Source organism: Lissotriton helveticus, chromosome 7 (genome assembly GCF_964261635.1).
Source record: "Lissotriton helveticus chromosome 7, aLisHel1.1, whole genome shotgun sequence".
NCBI classification, from domain to species: domain Eukaryota; kingdom Metazoa; phylum Chordata; class Amphibia; order Caudata; family Salamandridae; genus Lissotriton; species Lissotriton helveticus.
In genome coordinates, this window is record NC_136068.1 from 1,277,421,625 (window position 1) to 1,277,447,052 (window position 25,428).

The 25,428-nt window shown below is 45.8% G+C and overlaps 1 protein-coding gene across 1 annotated transcript in view; it reads left to right on the forward strand.

Moving 5' to 3' along the window:
* Window positions 1–25,428, forward strand: part of LOC144770184 (monocarboxylate transporter 6-like) — a 354,090-nt gene that overhangs the window by 34,665 nt on the left and 293,997 nt on the right. The window contains exon 2 of the mRNA XM_078654492.1: window positions 17,373–17,602. Within this exon, the coding sequence (XP_078510618.1) occupies window positions 17,398–17,602 (205 nt within the window). The 5' untranslated portion in view covers window positions 17,373–17,397. The remainder of the gene's footprint in view (window positions 1–17,372; window positions 17,603–25,428) is intronic.

The window sequence follows — 25,428 nt, forward strand, 5'->3', positions numbered from 1 at the left end:
ATATATTGGGGGCGTGGCTACTAGCCAATGAAGATGGCTGCCTTCTAACTATGACCTAGCCGACAGCGCTCAAGCCCATACATCCGGCATAATCCGATGCCTAGCAGGCCCGCTCCAGCGAGCAATTAAGCGGCAACGCAGCGGCGACCTGGCGATCCCTTCCAGTATCGCGCTCGAGGGCTGGGAAGCGAGCGAGGGACAGACCGGGCGAGAGGACTGCGATGACAAGATGGTGCCTCCCTGGGACCTCTGATACGGGGCTGGCCCATAGATTCAGCTTCACCGCTGTGATTGTGCTCGGCCGGGCAAAAAAGGCACCCGCAACTCTGCAGCCGCTATCGGAAGACAGCTGGTCAATTGTGCGTGCTTACTGGTGGGAGTGAGACGATGGCTGAAGTCCCGATCTTCGAAGTGCTGACTGGTCAGTAAAGCCAGGGATGGGAGATCGTGCTCCGCTCCTGGTCTCTGGCCGAGTGGCTGTGGTCTTGACACCAGAAGGTGTAAAGGACTTGAAGGTGACCTTGGCTCCGGCAACTGGGGTAAATAATATAAACAGACTGCCTGGGGGCCGATGATGACACCCCCATCCCTCCACCTTACGTGCGCATTGGCGGTGTCTATGGGAACTGGGCAACAGAGACCGCCTGCTAACTGCACTGAAACACCTGGATTTATGCAGCAGCCCTGAACTGTTGCATTGCGGAGGGCATTCTAATCCTCCTAAAAAGAGTGTGCATATTCTCCCTACGCTAGAGAGCAGTGTGTCGCCTGTGGCCCTGCAGCAAGGAAAGCGGAGGTGAGGCACGCTCCTGAGAGGCTGGCATGTGGGTTCTGGGTTGCCAGCAGCTACACAGGCACCCTTGATCAGCAAGTCACGTAGCTAGGGGCCCGTGGATTGCGCCATGGGTCGAAACAGAGTGCTGGGGCCCCGGCAGGCAAACCAACTAGATAAATATATAGTGGCCATGAGACGTGAGGAGGGAGCAGTTGGAGGGGGTCTGCAGGAGGAATCAGGAGACCAGACCCCTCCTTAAAAGACATCATGAGGGTGATCATGGAATTGAAGGGAACCCTGGAGCCATAGCTCGATTTCGTCACAGAGGAGGTGAACCTCCTGCACGCAGACCTGAGGAAAATTTTAGAGAAGGTGTCTACGGTGGAGGCGGGCATTGGGGGCCTACAATCCAGAACCAAATGTCTCGAAGACCAAGTTGCCACGCTCACGAAGAATCAGTCGGACATCTACGCCCGGCTTGAGGACCAAGGAAGGAAGGGCCCGGCATAACAACATTCACGTCGTTGGGGTGCGGGAGGGAATGGAGGGTCCGTCAATGGACTTGTTCCTGGAGCATTTGATACTAAACCAACTGAAGCCTAAACGTCTCTCAAACTTATTTTCCGTAGAGCATGCCCATAGGGCTTTAGGAGGCAGGCCATGCCCTGGGCGCACAATCATAGCCCGCATCCTGAACTTCAGGGATAGGGATGTTATCCTTCAAGTGGTGCACATGCATGGCGACCTCTGACACGAGAATGCCACCATCCGTTTCTTCCCGGACTTTACACTCCATGTCCAGCGCCAGCAGCAGTCTTTCAAAGCAGTCAAAAAAGTTGTCAGGGAACATAACGTGAAGTACATGATGTCTTTCCCAAACTTAAAATAATAGATGCAGGAAAGACATACTTCTTTGACTCACCAACAGAATTAAGTGACTGATTGGAGGGCTGGCAGACCATTCGTCGCAGAGGGGGGAAAATAGGCCGACGACGGAGAATGGCCGTGAAGAGAACGCGCGGGAGGTGGAGAGTGCTTCCAGTGGTCAGATGCAACGGCAGCGGACAGATAAGTGACCTGTGGGACACTCCTTGATTTTCTGGAACTGAACTTCACCCCCGGAGGGGTGGGGGTATAAAATGGGGTCAGAGAGGGATGCTATGAGAACTGGGGCCCACTTATCCAAGGCATCTGCGATGTTTAGCAGACTCACGTAACATATGGCCCCCTTGGCCTCTCCTTTCTATATAGGTGTTGATGGACCGCCTCTGTTTATTATTGATTTGGGAGGCTTTCAAACTCCATTATGTGGGCTTGAAAATATTCGTCAGCAGACAATTAATACTTCATGCTGGAGGCTAGCTCACGGCTCCTCACAAATGTTTCTTTCTACACAGTTTGGGCGATAGGCACTCTGCACGTTTGGTAGGTGGGTGGTTGGGGACTCACCCAGCAGGGTTGCAGGGACGGGGGAGTTGGGTTCACTGTTTGAATGTTATGGGGGGGGAGACGGGCATCACGCTCGAGACCAAGATATCCAACAGGTACCAGAGGTTGACACAAAGGTAACCCAGGTGGTGAGGAGGCACCCAAATATTATTTACTTTGTTCAAAGTCATGGGAGACCCGGCTAGCATGCACATATAGACCTGGAATGTGAATGGTCTGGGGAACAAGATCAAACGCACATTAGTCATGCAGCATATAAAGATGCACTCCCCAGACGTTGTCTTAATTCAGGAATCGCACTTGCGAGGGAGTAAATGTAAGGCATTAGATCGCTTTGGTTACAAACTGATATCCCACTCCGGGTTCTCATCTGGAGATCTGGGGTGGGGATCCTCAAACGCAACACGCTACCCCTAGTTATCACAGCCACCTGGACTGACAATGCAGGCTGCTTTGTTGCGGCAGCAGGTAAATGGGAGGGGCGCCTGATTGTATTGTGCTCTTGTTATATACCCCCGGGGTTTCATGCGGTGATCGTTCCCAACTGATCTCCCCTCTGGCACTCTCCTGATTGGTGAGGATACAAATGTAGTCATGAACCCGGAACTTGACCGGTCTAGCTCCCATGCGGACCGACAGGGAGAACGTGGCCTGGCGAACTTCATTATAGCCATGGGTTTGGTAGATCTGTGGTGGGCGTATAATCCATCCCTTAGGCACTACACATACTACTCTGCACAACACTGTTCCTTCTCTAGGATTGATCATTTATTTACAAGTACCGACAAGGTGGGGGACTTCCTTAACTCTAAATACATGGCGAGGGGTATTTCGGACCACACCCCAGTGTGTGTTACTCTTAAAGGCCCGATACTGGATAGAGCCACGTTCACAAGAATTGACCACTGGCGACTGCAGATCCCAACGCTTGAGATAAACTCTGGGAGGGCTCAGAGCTCTATTTAAAGAAAACACTGGGTCAGTAGAATCACATATTACCCTATGGGAGGCTTACAAGATGGTGTTGCGGTGACAGGCACAGGCACTTATTGGGGCTCAGAAAAAGGAGGAATCCCTGCAGATTCGGGCACCAGAGCAAGAAATTAGCCTACTGGAGGGCGACACTGCAAAGGCATCATGTGCTGAATTGCGACATGGGCTGGCGCTGAAACAGCGGGACCAGAAGGCCCTTGCAGATGGCGGGGTGCAAGCATACACGTTAGCGACGCAACACCACCTATACGATGTAGGCGATAAGGCCCTGAAACTCCTAGCGTGGCTGGAAAGACACGATAGGGAGAGATCGTGGATGACGGGGTGCGTGATACATCAGGGTCATTGAAAGCGATAAGCAACAAAATCGCAGAAACATTCGCCGCACACTTTGAGAGAGTCTATGATCCGGTGTGCACCAGGTCGGAAGATGACTGCGCAGAAATGCTGAGGGACTACTCACCTTGTCTGGGGAAGCGCGTGCAGTGCTTTAGGCCGACCTCAAGGAGGATGAACTGAGTAGCACTATGGGCTCCCTTAAATCCGGGAAAGCATCTGGCCAAATGGGCTTCCAGTCGAGATCTACAAAGGGCAGGCCTCAATCATAATACCACCGCTCCGAAATATGATGCTCGCCAGACCAACGAGCAGCAACGATAGTGGTAATTTATAAAACTGAAAGCCACCTGATCAGTGTAGCTCCTACCATCCTTTCTCCCTTATTAATGTGGAGGCCAAGGTTTTGACCAAGGACCTAGCAGATAGGCTGGTGTCAGTCATCACAGAATTGTTCCATGTGGACCAATCAGGGTGTATGCCCTGTAGAAGTACCAGACATAATCCACATGACTCGCAACCCCGTGGCCCAACAGACGGCATTCATGGCACTGGACGCGTCAATAGCGTTTGACAGCATTGAGTGGCCCTACTTGTTCATGGTGCTCCACAGGCTAGGTTTTTGTCCCAATTTCTGTAGCTGGGTGAGAGTCAAGAGGGCGCTATCGAGATCCTTTCAGTTGCGGAGGGGCACTAGGGAGAGGTGGCCCTTGTCCCCGCTCCTATTAGCCCTAGCGCTGGAGCCGCTGGCGCACTGGATTAAGGGAGATTCAATGATTTGGGGTTTAGTGGCGCCAGGTGGGGGGGAAGAGCGCATTTCACTCTATGCCGATGATATTGTCTTGTACCTTGCCCGACCATACTACTCGATGGCACGAGTGCTACACATCTTTGAGCTATTCGGCAGTTACTCGGGCTATAATATCAATTGGTCCAAGTCAGTGATTTTTCCATTGTCGGGTACCCCTAGAGTTCCAACGCAATGTGCGGCCCCAGTTGTGATAGAGGGCTTTTAGTACTTGGGCATCCACATTACGCGGAACCAGGCGGCCTTTTTAGATAGGAACCTCGGGCCCCAAATGAGTCGTCTAGGCACCGATGTCAGCCATTGGCGCACCCTTCCACTTTCATTGGTGGGTAGGGCGTCCCTATTCAAAATGATGACGCTACCGCATCTCCTATATGTTCTCCAAAATACCCCCTATCAGATCACTCAGTCAGTCTTCACGCGGATAGCACGGGAGGTCAGAACGTTATTGTGGCAGGGTGGATCCCGCCGAATTGCACTCCATAAGCTGTAGAAGCGAGTGTATAATGGTGGCCTGGCAATCTTTGACATCAGGCTATACTACTGGGCATCGCAGCTCCAGGTTATAAACAACTGGGTGTATGCGGACACGGAGGATCCAGCCTATAGGGCGGATAGAGACGTTATGACCGGAGGGAACTGTGATCCTCTCCTATACTCCTGGAAATCACGATCAGAGTGGGCGGAACATACATGGTGATACAGTGCTGTAGAGAGGCTAATAAACTACTGGGGTGGACAGGGAAACTGACTGGTAGAACTCCATTGTGGGTGGGAGATCCATTGTAGGAAGTGGCTGCCCTCACGGGCTTTAAAGGGTGGAAATTGATTGGCATTGAGTATTTGGGGGATGTATGGAAAGGGGACACTCCCCTCACCTTTGAGGATCTCCAGCGGGAATACAATCGGCACCACACCGAGATTTCAATACCTGAGACTCGTACACGCACTGCGCACCCACATTCACAGTGGTGCCTCTGTCCCAGACTACTCCCCTTTAGAGAACAGGTTGTTACTTGACCCTATGGGCAGAGAAGGGGACTTTCACAATATATCGTATGTTGATAAACAATGCACCAGACCCCCTGACTGCTCTCCGAGAGGCATGGGTTAATGACTTAGGCAGTATAGATGGCGAGGAGTGGCAGGAGGCAATCCAGAGCCTGAGAGAAATTGCAATTCGCTCCAGATTTCGCCTGGTGCAACTTAAGATATTACACCGCACCTACTATCCTCGCACTCACCTGTATATATGGGGCAGGACCCCTACAGCATTGTGTGTTAGGGGATGCCAGCGGGAGGGAATCTTCCTATATATCGGAAGGGAGTTCCAGGGATAGTTGTGTACTGGCAGAAAGACACAGATTATTTGTTCAGGGTGGTGGGTGTGATGGTTCCACTAGAAGCGAAGTGGCTTTTATTAATGATTCTAGGCCAATCTGATTGGTTCAGATATGAGGAAATATGGTTGGCTCTTACAGCGGGGATTGGGAAGCAAAACATTGCTAGGGGATAGGTGGCACCTGTGCCTTCGACGCTGGAGGACTGGAAAAGAAACCTTGACTGGTGCCAGCGGGCCGAGGAAACAGTATATAGGAGTAGGGGGGTGTTAAAAAATGGGAAAGAGTGAAGGCGCCCTGGCAAAAGAACAGAGGAATGAGAATGGGGGAATGAATGCTAGTTGGTTTTGTAGTCTCCTCTTTTCCGGTGAAAATAATGTCATTGATGTATGATGGTCACCTCATTGTGTACTAATGGAAGTGACTCTTGTAATGTATGGTCTCTTGAGCAATGTTAATAAAAAGAGTTACAAAAAAAATCAAATATATTAAATGTATAAAAAGAAAACCTATATTATTAATTACAAATAACAAAAACCTACAAATATATGAAATAAAATAATAAATGTATAAAAATAATTATTTTAAACTAGAAAATACTTACAAACAAAAACTAATTAACACATAAATGTATTTCTTTTATTTCCTACCCTATAACACCACACCAATAACAAAACACTTTTTAATTACATTTACACCCATAATTAATAATCAATAACAAAATATTATTATTAATAAACATTAATTGACTACACACACTTTAACACTATAGTATCCACAACACACACCTACATTAAACTACAAATTAATAAAACACAATTAAAACTATTACTATTAACAACTAATAATAAAGTAATTACAATGTATTTAATACCCACCCTTTACCCCTTTAAAAGTAAAAACAACACACAAAGAAATAAACAATTACCCAAAATAAATATCAAATTATTAACAACTATATATTAATTAATAAAATACAAATTACTTCCCACCCTTTACTCCTATAAACACCCCAACACACACCTAAAATTAATTACACAATTACCATAAATAATTACCAATTAATTAATTAAAATTAATTGACAACCAATTATTAATTCATCAATTAAAAATAAATTACTTCCCACCCTTTACACCAATAAATACCACAACACCCAGCTAAAATTAATTACACGATTACCAGTTAATTAAAATTAATTAACAACCAATTATTAATTAATAATGAACTACTTTACAAATTGAACACTATAACATCTTAATTAAACACATATTATTAAATAAAAATAATCAATACATTTAATATAATTAAATTACTTCCCACCCTATTCCGCCATAAACCCACAACCCGCTACAGAACTAAAAACGCAAAATTCAAATTAAAAAGAAATTAATAGCTACTAAAAATGTAACACATATATTAAAAATACAAACAATTTTTATACAAAAGAATACAACACATACATATAAAATATATACTAAAATACATAACATTAATAAAAAAACGATATTTTTAACAACTATATTTTTGCAAATTATATTAAACACTTCGATATTTTTAAAATCGATATTACTTACCTTAGTCGATATTCTTGACCAATATATTCTTGCCGTCGATGTTTCTGGTCCACGATATTAATGACTCGATATTTGTGCAACCCAATATTTTTTACTCAATATTCTGCCTCTGCACCCTTTTCAAGCACTACTTTTTTGTTTGTGTTCCGGACTTCATGGAAGTCCATGCGGTTTCCAGCTGTTTCCCTCATATACTTCTCTCCCCTGCACACTGTGTTAGTTTCTTTTGCCCGTGTGCTTCTCCCCGCCACCTCTATGATGCACTCAGTCTTGTGTCATCCAGTGTTGCTTCCAGGCCCATGTGCTTCTCCTCCACCTGCTCTATGTCGCTTTCTCACCCATTGCTTCTCCTCTCCACCCCATTCTCTGTGCTGCTTCTGTCCCCCCACCACCCTCCGTGTTGCTTCAGCCCACTCATACCCTTCTTCTCTGTTACCCGTTGCTTCTCCTCCCCACCCATGCCGCTATGTTGCTTTGACCCCTCCCCCCGGCCTCCGTGTTACTTCCTAGTAACTGTCACCCGTTGCTTCTCCTCCCCACCGCCACATTGCTTCCCCCAACCATGCCCTCCATGTTTCCCTACCCCTGCCCTCTCTGTTGTATCCCCCACCCCCGTTTACGCCCTATGTGTTGTCCCCCTCACCAGTGTTTTAGTGCATCATTTTCAACTTATTTGCTGATCCACCTCAGAACAGCAATGACTTACCTGCAGCAGCGCCATCGGGCGGAGCCGTGAGGGGAACGGCGGAAGCAAACAGACGCCGGGAGGCTGACCGGGAACGAGGGACCACACTTCCCAGCAACCCCTGAGGCGGCAGCGCGCTCCTGACGCGACAAGAGCGCCCGGAGGCGCCAGTAAAAGGCTGACACCCCCTCTCGCCCCGCGAGTCGCGCACGGGAGCGCACGGGGCTAAGCCCGGGCAAAGGGCGGGCCCTCTGTGGCCCTCAGAGGCCTGAGGAGACTGGACTGGGCCAGGACCCATACATTGCCCCTTTTGGACCATTACTGCGCCAGGAGCGTGTAAGACATCTGATTACTTCTAAATATTTTGTTTTATAGGTTGTTTTTATTATAACAGAGAGTGTCTAGACTTAAGGCTATTTGTCTGGAAGTATTAACATCATCTGTGTTTACCATGTCGAAACCCAAAAATGATAAGGTATTGGTGGGTCCTGCTACTCTCGATAATTTCCTGGTTAGGAAAGTAAGCCAGATTAATAATGACAGACGTGCATCGTTGGGGAAAGGGACTGTGGTAGGGGAAACGATACTGGAAAACTCCCCTATCAGCTTGACACAAGATTGTGCAATTAATTCGATTGATGTCATTTCTATTGACTCTCCAGTGCCCATTTCAGTAAATGTGGAGGTTCATCCTGACCCACAGGTGCTATCATGTCCTGATACTAGTGTGTTAAATGAGACCCATCAAGAAACCAGGGCCATAAGAGCCTGTAGAACATTGTCTCAAAGGGTAAATAGGAAACAAGATAAATCTAAAAAAAAGGATGGTAAGGCAACTATTAGCCCTGCAATACCAACCCCTTTTGTATTTACGGGCACTAATAACGATGGTAATGGAAATGGTGTAAATATAACTCCTGATCTTCTAGCTTCGCTTATAAAAAATTTAGAAGCTTCTTTGACAACAAAAATGGAGGAGCTTATTAAACCATTAACTAGCAAGATAGATAACCTAGTCAAGGAAGTGACAAGGCTGGGTGGTCTGTTATCATCACAGAATAGTGTCACATCTAGTGGAAGTGTACACTCTGGGAGGAAAGGGAGAGAACTTGCCGATGTTAATGATACATGTATTAAGGCGAGGGGAAATGTTGCTGTTGCAGTGGCACCAGGTTCTGAAATTCCTATTCGACCGGATATCCCTGTGGCAGCTGCTCCACCGCAACCATCTACAAAGCAACTAAACAGTAGAGCTCCCAGACCCCTGAGGTACAATCGCTATCTTAATTTACCACCAGATTGTGCCCCGTTTGTGTCAGTACTAACTAATGTGCCCCAATGCGGCACCCATCCCGCATCCCCTTTTGACGAATCCCAAACCTCTTTGAAAAATAAAACCGTGTCATGGCTCAATAAAAACTGTGGGTTTCCTGTCTCATATTCGGATCAAATTATGACAGTAAGACGTGTAAATTGGGTAGGGCCATCCAAAAAGACTGGGACAGGGGACTGTATAGTCGTAAATTTCAAGCACCCCCCGCACGTGGCAACTATCCTTTTGAGAGCGTCTGCACTGGTATATAACATGAACAGTATTTGTGTACGCCCCTTGGGTTACTTTTATGCGCATCTGTGTAAACCTACACCACAACAGAATTTAACCAGGCTGGGGCTTGAACCTTATACTCCTGTGCCGGAGTCACAGTTTCTTTATAATGTCACTAATCACTGTGGGTCAGGTGGGCCCACTGGAATTCATAACAGGAGTCCGAGTGTCGGCCACTATCAATATGGGTCGAACATAAATATACAGAACAGATTTGAAATGTTATCCGGTCTTGAGCAGTGTGATTGACTGGGGGCACCTGCGGCTCAGGTGACTAGGGCTTCAGGTGAATCTATAAATTCTGTTAACCCGGTGGGTATAACCTCAGGATATCCTGCTGTCTCTTGGAATATTGCTGGTCTTGCGACCAAAATGTCTGATGTAAATTGGGTTACCTACATCAAGCAATTTTCTATTATCTGTTTGCAAGAGACCTGGGAGCTGGGCTGTAATCTCTTCTTAGAAGGGTATAAGGCCTTCTTTGTGCCAGCCGTGCCTTCATTGCGGGGAAGGCCCAAGGGGGGTCTTGTTATTTTTGTCTCCATATTGATACCATGTGAGGTACAGAGAATTGAAGCACAACACACAGGGGTTATGGGGTAAGGGGGTCGGTGGCAGCTTTCCCTGAACCCGCTTGGCGCCATTCTCGAAGCACTGTTGCTCGCTATTTGTTTTAATTGGTTTTACTACTGAAAACTAGCTCCGTGAGCTTGTGAATATTTTTACTCTGTCATTTGGAGCAGCGCTCTATAAAAGGGGAATAATTGCCTGTTTATGTGTAAACTGATTACTAGTTCACATTGTTAAAAGAATTCCGCTTACCCACACTCACTGAGGGACCAGCTCCTGTTGTTCTTCGACCTGTGCCTGCACGCCCAGTCCGACCCTCAAGCCAATCACGGGTGCGGAAGGCGGGGCAGAGCCAGGAACATCCAGGGAGGCGAGCGGTTAGCGCTCTAGCTCTCCCAGACTCAAGGGCTATAAAGCAACTCGTCGGCTCAACGCGCAGTGTTGACGCGCAGTGTGGCGCCTACTCCTGCGCCTAAGACGAGCCGAAGACCAGCCCGTCTGCGCCCGTCCGCGACAGGACGGGGCAAGGGGCTATGGCGGTTACCATCATGTGCTCGGAGTCAGTCCGGCGTTTAGCTCCTTCGTACTCCAGCCAAACCCTAATTGACATGGGTAGGGATGTTACTACTCTGTGCTCCCACAAGGTAGGGAGTAACTTGGAGGGACCGTTTACTTGCAGGGAATGCTCAACTCAATTCACCATAAGTGCGTTAATTACCCCATGTCAGTTAAGATCTACTTTATCTGTCACTGCTAAAGACTCCATAAAGCCGACTATCAGCCCCTCTAACGATCCCCTTTTAAACTGTAAGAGCCTATTGTGTAATGTTCGCTCCTTGGTTACGCATTCCACTCAGATCTGGGATCTCCTAACATCAGAGAAACCACATCTTTGCTTCCTGACTGAGACTTGGCTTAAGCCCCACACTGTCCCGGCCATTACATTGAGGGTGCTGACAGGATATAAAATAGTAAGGATGGACCGCCCGATTAAAACTGGAGGTGGGCTAGCCATTGTCTTCAGGCAGGAAATGGAGGTGGTGGTTACCGAGACGGTGTGTAATCCACAAATGGAGCTCCTAATCTTCACCATTAATCCTAGTTCTAGGGAAACCAGGAAGGGAGCATTGGTCTATCGCCCTCCTGGTCCACCTGGGAATTTTTCCATTCATCTTGTCGAAGCTTTAGCTCCCTACATGCAGGTGAACTCAGATTTTATTCTGGTAGGGGATTTTAATGTCCACAGTGAAATAGACACCTGCGTGGAGGCACAGACATTACTGGCGGATTTGGCCACACTTGGCTTTAACCAAATGAATCAGGGACCCACACATATAGCTGGCCATACACTGGATCTTGTGCTTTATACTTCTACAGTAATTAAATGTCTGCCTCCTATTCAAGTGGACTGGACTGACCACTTCATTATAGAGTTCCATACTCGTTCCAATCAGAGGGTAAAAGGCGTTCAGAGGACTATGGCGGATGTCAGAAGACCCTGGAACAAATTAACACCAGAGAGTTTTAGGGGGAAATATATAGAACCCAACTGGGTTGAATGTGGCGACAACGTCACCACTGCTTTAGCCAGGTTTAATGAAGCTGTAATTACAACTATAAATCATGTTGTCCCTCTTAGGACATATAAACCACGGCCCGCCCCTAAACAAGAAGTCTGGTTTACGGACGATCTCAGACAATTAAAGCTAACTGCAAGGAAGTTAGAAAAACGATGGAGAGTCACACGCAGGGTCGAGGATAGAGATAACTACAGGATTTCCCTAAAAAGCTATCATAAAGCTATTCGGTCTGCTCGGAAACACCATATAGCGGCCCAATTAACAGCAGCTGGGGAAAATGCTAAAGTTCTCTATCAAATTCTACAAACATTTACTAAGCCCATAGCATGTGAAACTGAGGGGATTGAGTCCCAGGAACTCTGTAATAACATCTCACAGTTCTTTGTCAGAAAAATTGAAGGTATTTATACTAGGATCTTGACCTCAAAAACCACTTCTTACAACACTGGAACTGTTGACAGTTTGCCACACCTGAGTACAGCAGAAAACAAGGATAACAGACTTACTGAATTCCCACCAATATCTTTGAAGGAGATTACCATTCTAACCACTCAAATAAAAAGTGGGTGCCCTTCAGATATTATTCCAGCACGGGTCATTTCACTTTTGAGCGACGATCTGGGTGTTGGAATTCAGCAGGTCGTTAATCTATCCTTGAGTACAGGGGAAGTTCCCCTTGACTGGAAGCACGCTTTGGTGCGGCCTCTACGGAACAACAACTCCATTCCGTGGACCGACCTGACTAACTTGAGACCCATCTCTCTCCTCCCTTTCCTGGGGAAGCTTACTGAGAAGTTTGTAAACCAGCACTTATCCAAATATGTTGAAAGTACGGGGGACTAGATCCGTCCCAATCAGGGTTTAGGCCAAGGCACAGCACTGAGACCGCCTTGCTGTCCGTCGCTGACGATCTTCATATGCTACAGGATAAGGGTTACTCCGTTATCCTGGTGCTTTTAGATCTGTCAGCGGCGTTTGACACTGTGTCACATGAGATCATGACCTCCAGACTAGTTGACATCGGTCTGGGAGGCAAGGCGCTGGCCTGGTTAAGGAGTTTTTTCACCGAACGTACCCAAAGAGTCATATTGGGTCCCTACCAGTCTGAGGAGGTGGAGATCTCTAAGGGGGTGCCACAGGGCTCCTGCTTGAGCCCAACGTTATTTAACATCTACGTGGCACCCCTAGCTAACATCATGAGATCCCACGGGTTCATTCCCGTATCGTATGCAGACGATACCCAACTCCTCTTCCCGTTTAAAATCATGACTCCGGAAGTACGCAGCTCCTTCTCCCAGGGGATGAAAGAAGTGGCACACTGGATGGCAGCAAACTTCCTCCAGTGCAACGTCTCCAAGACCGAGTTGATGCTCTTCGGGGAAGCCAAACGTTTGTGGACCCCTGACTGGTGGCCTCAAGACCTAGGCCCAGTCCCCGAACCCAAGGTGGTCGTGAAAGACCTAGGAGTTAAACTGGACCAGGAGCTCAACCTTAAACATCATGCCAATCAAGTGGTGAGCTCCTGTTTCCATGTAATTGGGCTTCTCCGACGGGTATTCCCCCTGCTACCTGATACCACCAGGAAAACTCTAGTTCAGTCACTCGTATTGAGTAGACTGGACTATTGTAATGGTTTGCTGCTAGCCGCAAATGAGGGGATTACTGCCAGACTGTAAGTGGTGCAGAACACGGCTGCCCGCCTTGTTCTCAATGCCCCGGCTCGCACTCCCTCTAAACCATTGCTAAATAAACTCCACTGGCTCACAGTGAAACAAAGAGTGTTGTTTAAAATTGGCTGCATTATCCACAAGTGCATCTCGGGTAATGGTCCCCATTACCTATCACAAAAATTCATCCCTTACATCCCCTCAAGATCTTTGAGATCCGGAGATCGTGAATTGCTAGTTGTCCCCAGATTCTGGAAAACAAGACAAGGGGGAAGGTCGCTGTCAGTAGCAGGCCCTAAGTTCTGGAACGAACTACCTTACGAACTTAGATCATGTAAGGAACTCTTTCCCTTCAGGAAAAAATTAAAAACCTTCCTGTTTAACTATTAGTTCCTGTTGGATAATTAATAATAAATGATAGGATAGGGCTTGTGTGCTCTGAAATGCTGCCAATGGCGCGGAGATACTCCTCAGGGAGTCGATTCCCAGCGCGGTACAAATATGTAAATAAAATAAATAAATAAATAAATGGGACTAATTTTATCTGGAGGTAATGCTCTTGTGGGCCTGGTGAATTTTTATAATGCTGCTTCTGATAGTGTGGGTAGGAATCATATTCATATTCTTAGTTCCTTTGTCTCTAATTTTATGGAAAAAGTGGGCCATAACCTCGTGATTTTGGGGGATTTTAATCTGCATCCTTGTATAGATCCATTGCACAAGTGTTTATCAGAAATGACCTGTGCTCGTGCGGACTGTCTGCATATGGAGCACACTAATGAGGGGGAAATGTGCAATGACTTACTGAATGACTTTGACCTCTCTTTGGCTATGTCACTAAAAGACCCTTCATACCGTTTTGATATCCCTACCTTTAAGGGGCATGGAAGGGGTACCTTCATTGACCATATACTTGTCTCGAGGACTATGCAAACTTTTTTAGATTCTTTTTGCATCCTTCCTAGCGAATTTAGTGACCACAACCCTGTTACAATCTGTTTGAACTGCCCATGGGTAAAAAAAGGGCATAAGAGTACTGTTCAAGGTAGATTGGGCACAACAGATGGGAGGAGGCGGTTAAAATGGTCAATGGTCTCTGCGGATATACTCTATAAGAACATCTCTGAAGGGTGTGCAGAGGACATTAACGTTTGTATTAACGGGGGAGGTGAACCTAAATTGGTTCTAGAAGCTTATCAAAATATTTCGGAGAAGGTGTCAGCGTTTCTATCGGTCCCTAATAAAACCCAGGCTAATGTAGGACCGAGATGGTTTAGCCATGATTGCACTGTAGCTGCTCGCAAACTGAGGCTTGCTCTGTCAGCTTCCCCGAGGGATCGGGAGGTTGTAAAACTCTGTAGAAAGGAATATAAGGCTATTACTATCTCTCGTAGGGAGCTTTTGAAGAAAGAGGCCTGGGAGGAACTGCTTGACCCCTCTACCTTGAATAGCAGCACCAAATTTTGGGCTTTGGTTAAGAAACCTTTTTTGACCGAGGACCCTGGAGATGGAATTGTCTGCTGTATAACCAAAGAGGAATGGGTAGGCCATTTTAAAAGTTTATACTATTCTGAAATTTCTGGATCCATGGTTGTTGCCCCCTATGATAGGGATAGCCCTATTATTTTTGATAAAAGTGAGGTCTTGGCAGCCATAATGGGCCTCACTGCTAACAAAGCGCCAGGTCCTGACGGAATACCCCCGGATCTTTACAAATCTGATCCAGTTTTTTGGGCTCCCATTCTGGTCGCCGTATTTAATGCGGCGGCCACAGCGGGTTGTCCGGAAACGTGGGGACTATCAACTATAGTCCCAGTATTCAAGAAGGGAGATAGGGGAAGTGCACTCTGCTATCGTCCCATATCCCTAATTGATTCAATGGTTAAGATCATGGGGAGAGTTATACTTCAACGCCTAATAAGTTGGTCGAATGAAAACAACATCTTGTCGATTTCTCAATATGGCTTTTGTGAGGGGCGCTCTACCATAACCCAGTGTCTCAACCTGTTCCTTATTCTGAATAAATATACTGTCGTACAGAAGGGAGCAATTCACCTTGCCTTCATGGATCTGTCCTCAGCCTTTGACTGTGTTAACAGGGGGAGGCTGTGGCAGACCATGAAGGATAAGGGAATAGATGGGGGGATTGTGGAGTTCCTTGCGGATCTGCACAATGACACAAGAGCCAACGTGAGGTTCTCATCGACTGGGGAAACTACGGGCTGTTTTCCTATCAATAAAGGCGTACGTCAGGGGTGTATTATGGCCCCTTATCTTTTTAATTTTTATATAAATGACCTGGAGGCTGAATTACAAGAGATAAAATCTGATTGTCCTAGAGCTGGTGTGAGGGGTATCCCTTTGCTTTTATATGCCGACGATGCGGTCTTAATTTCTCGAACAGAATTAGGTCTTCAGGCACTTTTGAATGGATTTAATAAATTTATGTCTGATAGGGACCTTACGGTCAACAATTCCAAATCCTTTATAATGCATGTTGGCCGTCAACCAAAAAAGAAGTTCAATTTTAAACTGAATGATGTTCTGATACCCATCACCCAGACGTTTTCTTACTTGGGTGTTTTATTTGATACGAAGCTCTGTTGGGCCCCACACTTGGCCAAGAAGAAGGGGGAACTGTCCAGGGTAAATGCCTCCATCTTCAATTTTGCCTCTAAACTGGGGAAAAAGCCAAATGTGGCTATGATGAAACTATATAACGCTAAATCCATAGCCACTGCAGTATACGGAAGTGAGATATGGGGCTACACAAATGGCGAACAGCTACAAATAGTTGAAAATAATTTTTTAAAGCATCTGTTGTGTGTCCCTGGGAGCACACCGAATTTAGCTGCTCATGAAGAACTTGGCTGTCTGCATTTATCCGACATTGTTGGACTGAAACCACTGCTGTGCTGGGTAAAATTATGGTTAAGTGATGCAATCCCTCTAACCCACTTGATAGTGGAGGACCTTGTATCACTTGATCATGCAATGCGTGTACCCTGGCTTAAATATCTGAAGTCCCAATTTTTGAAGCTTGGCCGCCTGAACTTGTTTGATAACCCGAGGGATATAGTTAAGGGTGATGTTGTAGCAATTAAGAGAGCTTTTTTCCTGAATCGTAATGCTTTAAGAGATGAAGTTGAGCTCTTGAAACCTAATGTTAGAAAGTATATCATGTTGAGAACTTGTGATTCCATGGAAATGTATCTAACATGCTCCTTCACCCACCATGAGAAATTTTTGCTGACTCGCTTCAGGTTTAACATCTTTCATCAGCTTTTAATTAGACCCAAGTCGGACATTTTTAAGAAACCAGCAGCTCCCTGTGGCTGCGACGGGAAGTCTCCACAGGATATGCTGCATTTTATATTTTTATGTACATTTTATGAATATCCCCGAAAGCGGTATCTGGTTACTCTTTTAAAGAAATTACATTTTAACCAAATCAGACCCGCCCTTATGTATTTACAGCTGCTGTACTCGGACAGTGTCCTCCAGGTGTTAGAATTTTTAAAGTTGACTATGAGACTAAGAAAATGTCTGGATGAGTAACTGTGCATTAACTGCAGCTCAAAGCACTTTTGCACTTTCTTCTGTATATGGACCCTACTTGCACTTTTTCTTGTTTTGATTTTGTCTAGGCGCTCTTTTTAAGAAAAATTTGTGTTGTATGTAACTTAGATTGACTTTGTGACTATTGTGATGTTTTATTATGAATTGTCTAATGTATGTACTTTTATGGATTGCAATATATCCGAAATAAAGTCAATTTGAACAACAACAAAAGAAAAAAAAGCGACCACGTCATAGGATTTTTTTTTATCCTGATTAGCCATGCTGCCCACACTCGTGTCTAAAAACCATTGACAAAGCAAATGTGTCTCAAGGGTGAAACCTGCTGGCTTCACCAATGTTTTCACTTAGTTTGTTCTCCCTCTCACTTTGCTGTCTCCCTTTACACTGTCCTTTCTTGACCTCACAGAATCAGCTGCTGTGGATCTGGCGGCATGGCCCCTGGTCGTTCCGAAGAGGTCACGGACCGTGGCTGGGCCTGGGTGGTGCTGCTGGCAGTCGTGCTGTCCCAGGGAATGACTCTTGGCTTCCCTTCATGTGTTGGCGTCTTCTACACGGACATCCAAGCCTCCTTCCAGGCCAGCAACAGCGAGACATCATGGTTCCCATCCATCGTGACAGCAGTGCTGCACGCGGGGGGTAAGACAGCAAGCTGGAGAGACTCTTTTATACTACTGATCTGCTCTTCTAACTCTGTTCCCCATAATATTTCCTCTCTCTAATCCCCTCCTCTCACATCCCCTCCACTCCCCTAGTAGCTTGTTTTATTGCTCCTCTCCTCTTCTCTCTCCTTCCTTGTACTCTGCCTTCTTTCTCTCCTCTAGCTAACTCCTTTATCTAATCTCATTCTCTCTTCTTCCTCCCACTTCTCTTCCTTTCTCGCCTCAACCTGTCTCCTTCATTCTCTGATTTCTTCCTCCACGTGTCTTCCTTTCTCGCCTCGAGCTATCTCCTCTATCTAACTCCATTTTCTCTCTTCTTCCTCCCACTTCTCTTCTGTTCTCGCCTCTTGCTCCCATATACTCCTGTTTTCTTCAAAACTACTTTCTCTCCCTCCTTTTCCTCTAGCCCTCCGCTTCCTCTGCCTTTATTCTCTCCTCTTCCTTTCTCCTCACACATGCTCTCCCTCTCTTCTCTTCTTTCCTTCTTTTTCTTTTCCTGTCTTCCCGTTTTCTCTTCCTCTTCCATTTACCTTCTCTCCTTTCCTCCATGGTTTCCTCTTCCTTTGGCCGCCTCCTCTCCTTTTCATCTATCTCTTCTACGTCTCTTCTCTTTTTTCCTCTCTCTCCCTCTTCTTCACTTCTTTTCTTGTCTCTTTTCTTTTCCTTTCACTTCTCTCTCCACCTTGTGCTCTCCTCTCTTCAATACCATGTTCCCATATCTTCTCTCACCGTTCCTTAAACTCCTTTCTTTCCTTTTATCCCTCTGTTATCTTCCTTCTTTTTTCTTTTTGTGTATTTTCCCTTACCCTCTCTCCCCTTACTCAGCCCCCTTCTTCTTTCTCTGTATTCTAACCTTTTCTCTTCACTTACAATTCCCGTGTTGTCATTGGAGCAGGACTAAGACGCATTTGCACATGGCTGTGTCTAATCTTGGGTGGCATGGTGGGAAAAATACCCAGTGGGTTGGAATGCTATCCTTAGCGACTGCCAGTTGTTAGACTTATTGCATGCATCCTTCAATCACCTTTTCTGTGTTTGATCCTTAAATTGGCTAGAAAAGCTCTCTCCGACAGACAGGCCCGGGCTGGCCGTTGTGGGCACCGGGCAATCTCCCGGTCGGCCGCAAGGGTGGGGGCCGGTTTTGGGCCCTGGGGGCCGTTTTTGTTGCAGAGCCGTTTTTGCAGCATAGCTGCAAAATCGGCCCTGTAACAAAATCAGCTGAAAAGCGGCCCTGGCAAAGCGCTCGCCCCCCTCCCGCCCGGGGGGCGGGGGGGTCATCCGAGCTCTTTGCCAGGGCCGGTTTTGGTTCCCAGTCCAGCCCTGCAGACAGAGATGCTATAATCTCCTTGTTGGGAGGAGAGCAGTCGGTTTCCACAAAATCAGGTATGTCAACAGTCTACAGTGATTGTAAAATCACCAAAGGTGTATAGGGGACCAGAGTTTAGCACCATAAACAGTCAAGAGTGCAGGTCTTGAGTATGAGAGTTGGAGGAGGTCTTGGGCATGAGAGTAGGGTGCAAGCAGTTGAAGTTTCCTCCCCACCAGGCCAGTGTGTGCGTTGCCAGCAAGGCATATTTCTGCAGAGAGTCCCAAAACTCAGTTTGCGAGGTATTGAGTGATTAAACACAATGGGCAACTGTGCCCAGCGTAATTTGCCGTTAATTGGTACATACCTCCCATCTGGTCCCACAGTGGTCATCTCCGCCACATGTGAGATACCACTTTGGATCCATATAAGAACTCCTTTGTTGTAACATAAGTAATAGTACTAAAAGGTTGCCCTCTCCACTGCCTACAAGGAGGGGAAGAGCACGGGCCCACTGATGCTCACCACTGTTCACCATCTGCCAGCCACTTATCCAGCAAGGGTGGCCTCTTCTGGCCTCTCCGTCAACGCCCACCAGTCCCCAAGAGCTGGAGAAAAGTGCAATGCCAGGATCAGCTGTCCTGGTCCAAGGCATTTGTCCGACTGTGGCTCCAGATTTGCCCACATTCTTCTCCACTAACAGCCCACATGTCCCCACGGCGCATCTGAAGTCAGAAACCGTGCCTTATCCAGTGGTGGCCAGACAATATAACTTTAAAGGCCATATAAAATCCAAACTCCCAGGTAGGATTCCAGGCAGACCTGCTCAAAACCCCACACCAGGCCCTATTGCCAGGTAGCATGATTTCCTCCCCAGATCGCCTCCGTGCGAGGCCTCCAGCTGTCCTATGGCTAATAGACCATTGTCCGGGCTGAGCAATGTAGTCTGGAATTCCATGTGGGTTGTGCCCACTGAGGCTCCACCAATGTCGCCATGGGCATGGGGCAGCTCCCTGCAACAGTTGAGCAGTCGGATGGGGTTAAGATAGGCAGGATTCAGGAGCGGTGGTAAGAGCTCCCAAGAGGCATGAGACCTACGCCATGATGCTTGGCCGCACCCCCTGTTTAGCTTCATTCAGTGGTAGATTTGACATTCTCTTCTTTTGGGAGGTGTGTTTCTCAGGCTATGGGTAGGGTTTCTTCATCAGATGATATTTTTATTTCATTTTGATGGGTTTCTTGGATTTTGAACTGTAAAAATGCTATGTTTCTTTTACAGAGAAGAATCCAGTATTTTGCTGTCTGTTACCATAGCTCTGCTTGATTGGCATTGATCTAAACTGCCCCTGTGGATCTTGAGTAGTAGTATTCATTTAAATTGCGTAGATCTAAAGTCATGTAGAACAAGCATTTGCAATGCAATAGGTCTTGCATTTGTGAGAGTTTAAACTATGGGCATTGTAAATGACCATGCCTTTTAGTTATCTGTTTTGATAATTAACACTAAATAAAAGGCATTGTCATTTACAATGCCAATAGCTTAAACTCTTGTAAATGCGAGACCTATTTCATTTCAAATAAGCGTGCACCATTGTCTCTGGCTGCTTGGAAAGTAAAAGTGTGCAGGGTGATCTGAATTTTGCAGAAAAATATGTTTTTCCTGCAGTAGGAGAAACTCGTTAAAGAAAATAGTACTAACAGACTAAATAAGACATACTGTGTAACAGTGGAAGTAAAAGGGCCAGCCCTCATGGGAGGGTACAAATGAAGACAAAGATTTACTAAGGAGGGACTAACAAGCCTCCTGATAAATGAGAAAGCATTTACGAAGGACACAAGCCAATGACAAATATGGGCGGAGTATAGGTGGGGCTTCATATCTATAGTCGAATACAGCATGGCTCGTAGAGCAGCGCATGCGCTGCCCAGGCTCGTCCTAAAAATGATGTAGACCCATTTCAACATTAAGGGGCAATTGTAGCTTGGAGGCATGAAGGCAGCCCTTACCTTATACCAATAGTAAAATATTGTTTTAGGCAGGAGACCAACTATATATACCAGCATCATTGCCTCTCAATACTGAAGAGATTTTTATTTAACACAGCGTGCATGATGAACAAGATATTTTATAATATTGGTTCCAATTTTCCAAGGAAAAATGGCATAAATATGCTCCATCTCGAAGTCTGAGATCCAGCTTCTGGATGCTTTGAAAGATTGCATAGGTCAAGGCTAAAAAATAAGGCGTTTATGCCTTTCGAGTCCAAAGCGTGTCAGTCTGGCACAACTTACCACTCAAGCTGCACCAGGCAACCTCTTTGCTAAATTTCAGAAAGGCGCTAAAACTTGGATTTGTAATATTTTGTTGTCTTACATCTTTGCTTGATGCTTATGTTTTCCGGTATCAATAGGCCTTTGTTATAGTGCTAAGAAACTCCTCTGTTTATATGTTGTGCTAAAAAACATTGCATTGTTAATGGTAATGATGTGCTGCCACTGATAATAATAATATTTAAATATTTTTAAATATTTTTAAAACCATCATGTCTAAAACCAAATGAAAATGTAAAACTTAACATGTTGATATCCTATTGGTACGCGAGACCCTGATACTCCCAAGTTCCTTTACAAAGTACATAGTACCATACGGAAAACACAATAACAACAACCATTGGCTGTGCAAGCTTTTACACTTGGGTGCATAACCCCATGCTGAATAAGCCTTTTGTTTAATATTTTCCAATTTTATGTATGCCAACTGTAAATATTCTGCATATTATTCTGTTTACCTTCACCAGCACCGAAATGCAACCTATGCGTTTACCTTTCAAAAACCTCCCTCGTTACAATTAAACGCAGAGTTCTAATTCCAAAATGATGCCAGCAGGGCCGGGAACCAGAAGCAGCCCTTGCAAAAATAAATGTTCAACCCAGTCCGCTTCCTTCATCCATCCATCCAGCTAGCCATCCATCCATCCTACCATCCATCCAGTCTGTCTTCACGTCTCTTTCTCTCTTCTTTATAACTTGTTTTTTTATTTTTGTTGTGACTTTTTCACCATACATTGGATTAGTTTACAAGCTAAAATATGGTTACATATCATCTTATATGTTTCTACGGTTTGGATGGGGGCCATAGTTTGTGTATTAACAAAGAGCCTATTAAGAAACTAAAAAAGCAAGTCAGTCATGAGGCTCCACAGTAAGCTACACCTCAGTGCATTTAGTGGTGGTGCGGTACGCAGCGCTCCTTAACTGTTCAGATCTGGGGCCACCGTAGAAAGAAGAGGTGGCAATGCCCATACCTCTTGCTTTAAAAGAATGGTGTATGGTAATGCGAAACATTAGAAGTAAATAGCATAGGAATTAATATGTATTTGTGTGGATGCAAAGAATTGTAAACAAATATAGATGTAGGTTAAAAGGTCAGGGGAAAGTTGCACTGTCGAGCCAGACCTAATAATCTGACTGCTCCATTCTCATCTGTGCTGCTGCCAGAGAAAAACAACATACATTATCTAGTTATCTAAGACGCTTTAATAACATTACTTTGTCATGTGTGTGCCCCTGAAAGTTCAATTTAGCTGGACAAAGAAACAAAATGATCACAGCTGTGTGGAGGGCAAAAACATTTTTGTGGAAGCACACAACTTCTGCTCAACCAAAAGATGTGCTCCTGGCTCCCAACAGGTGGGCGAAGCCGAAGCCCCTCTCCAGTAATGCTCAAATAATTGTCTGACGACAGCTGTGTGGTCCAGCCAGACTATAAAAATACCATACCAGACAGGTACTAAGGGTGCAGTGTTTACAGGTGTGTCCAATTATCTCCAGCTTCATATTTCCGTTGAAACGGTTTGTTGTGATCCGGGTCACTTGTGTATTCAGCACAGCTCAGTATCACTTCACTCCACAAATCCGACATTGGGCAGCTACAAAGCTCACACGACTCTTCACAACACAGAGCCTCCTCCTTTGCCCTAGACCATAGTTCGACATTGTTTTGACACCTACCTTATGGCGAGCACTACCTCCTAGTGCTGTGAACATCCATTGGCCAATGTGGCCCCGCCCACTCCGCTTAACCGCCACACCGCAGTGGAATTGCCGCTGCGGTTAAGCGGTTATGAGGAGCCACTACCCTTCTTCCATGCCGTTGCTACTACACATTTGGGCAATACCAATGCCAAGTTTAGGAATTTATTGCCCACATTCTTGGTTTTGGGACGATGGGGTCCTTCCAAAAAGCATACCTCTGACTTGCTTTCCATCTCTCTGTCCACAGCTTCTCCATTTGCAGAACCACTGGGCTTCTCCGGACAAAGTGTAATAAAATATGCTATGAGAGACACCCATTCTTGGCAAGGTCGAGGCTCACCCGCATATATTTCTCCCACTATCCAGGGGTCACGATATGTCTGATGCAAAACGTTATATTGTGTGAACTTCAGTGAAGTGTTTCTTCTCTCCTCTCTCTCTCTTCGCCTCCATTTTCTCTCTCTCTCTTTCTCCACTCCTGCTCTGTCCTGATGTCCACGCTCTGCCTGTTACAGGTAACCTCAGGGATCTAAAGTAAGTGGCAAATACACCAACAACAGCCCTAGGCCTTCAACCAACAGTCTCATCACTGCTTAATTTGTGAGAGAGTGCCTAAAGTGAGCTGATGCCCAAAGTTTTTGCCGCAAATAAATCTAATGTCTAGGGTGCTGAATACCAAGGCTGTATAATCTTGATTCCACCTTACACTCTTTCATCTACCTCCAGACACCCCTTGCCACTTTATCTCACTCATGCAGGTGTTTTTCCAGCCCAGCTTTGTTTCTTTGTCAATGTTTTTCCATCTTTCTTCTACGCCATCTTTCCCACTTTTGTATCTCTCTCTCTCTCTATGTTGCTCTGGGTCAATGACTAATGAGGAAAACTACGTGCGTGTGGCCCCACCAGCACCCACCACCTTAAATTAAGCACGGGGTCACCCAATGGCTCCATCCCCACAGGTAAATGCCCAGTGAAATAAATGGCAGTCCAGTACTGGATTCAGATTGGGAGAGGCCCATCGAATATGAACAGTCATTTTCAAATACAAACCACAGCGACAGCACCGTCCAACCTTTGTGAGAGAGCATACAAGTAGGTTTGTGTTTTGTGTTGGGCTAATGTCTTGCTTGATGTAAACATGGGTGCTTTTGGGTTGGAGCACCCACATCACTGACATGAAGGGGTACTGTCCTAAAAACTCTATCAAATAAACGCAGTCAAGTACTTAACTTTTAAATTTGCAGGGCCCAAAGTTTTTCTTAAGAGCGTTCCGTGGCTCTGCTGAAAGCCAGTGTTGCCAAACACCAAGACCACATAGTTTTGATTCCTCTTCTTGCCTCTTTATTCGATCACACTACCGTTCCCATCGCTTTAGCTCACTCTTGAATACTCTTTTTCATCCTTGTTGTTTACTTGCTGTGGGTCGAAGTCTACTGATGAAAAACCATTCACAGTGCCTAAATAAGGGCCTCTGCCCACCACCTGCAACCAACTGCACAAACTGAGCACGGATAGTTGATCAGTGAGTTCTATGCAATGAAGGATAAGCTCCAAAGTATGAACACTTGCATGGTCTTTCATTGGAGGCACTTTGTGTATTGTATTGTAACATTTATATAGTGCTTACTACACCTTTTGGGGGGCTCAAGTGCTTGTCCAGATGAGTAGAATGCAACACCATATAACGTGTCTGGTTGGAAGGTGTCTTTGTTTTGACCATATGTGGGAAGTGTTTCCATGTTGTGCACTTATCCTGTTATGGGACGCAGTGCTTAGCAGTGTGATGGGTGGAAAAGTGTGAGCGACAGCATTGCAGTTTATAGTTTTCAGTAAGGTGGCTACGTTGAAAAATCTGCATGTCCCTTTATGGTATTTATGATCGTTGTCCACTAAACCAATTACCACACTAGGTTGTCCTTTGTGAGGTTTTTAGTTTATAGTGTATAATCCTGAGCAGGCATTGGTTGGTGGGATAGGTATTTGGGAGATGTGCTGGGATGGACTTTGTTACTATCATCCCACATATAATTGCTTTTGTGATTTGTCACTACTGTGGCTTGAAACAACATGATGGATCCCCTTTCAGAATGTAATGAGTGGCCCCTGTGGCTCCCATATCTCTTAGATGTTCATTGTCGTTGGCCTGAATTGAGGCCCTGAAGAGTTGGGTGTCCCTCGAATGTTTTGTGGCCCCCTGCATTGCAGGAGTTGCAGGGGGCTGCATTACCCCTCTGGTTCACGAAGTCTATAGGTAGTTGGCCTGCAGTAGCTGACTAAATTAGAGTCCGCCATTAGCCAATGGAATATGGTAGGTCTCTTCATTTATTCCCTGCCTGTTTAGCTGATGATGGGTATTTGTTGTTTTTGATGTGGACTGCAACAGTAGTGGATGATGGTCTGATCCGCCTTAGGTGAGTGTTAAAGGCTCAAGCAGAATAAAACAATTATTATGCATCTTGTTT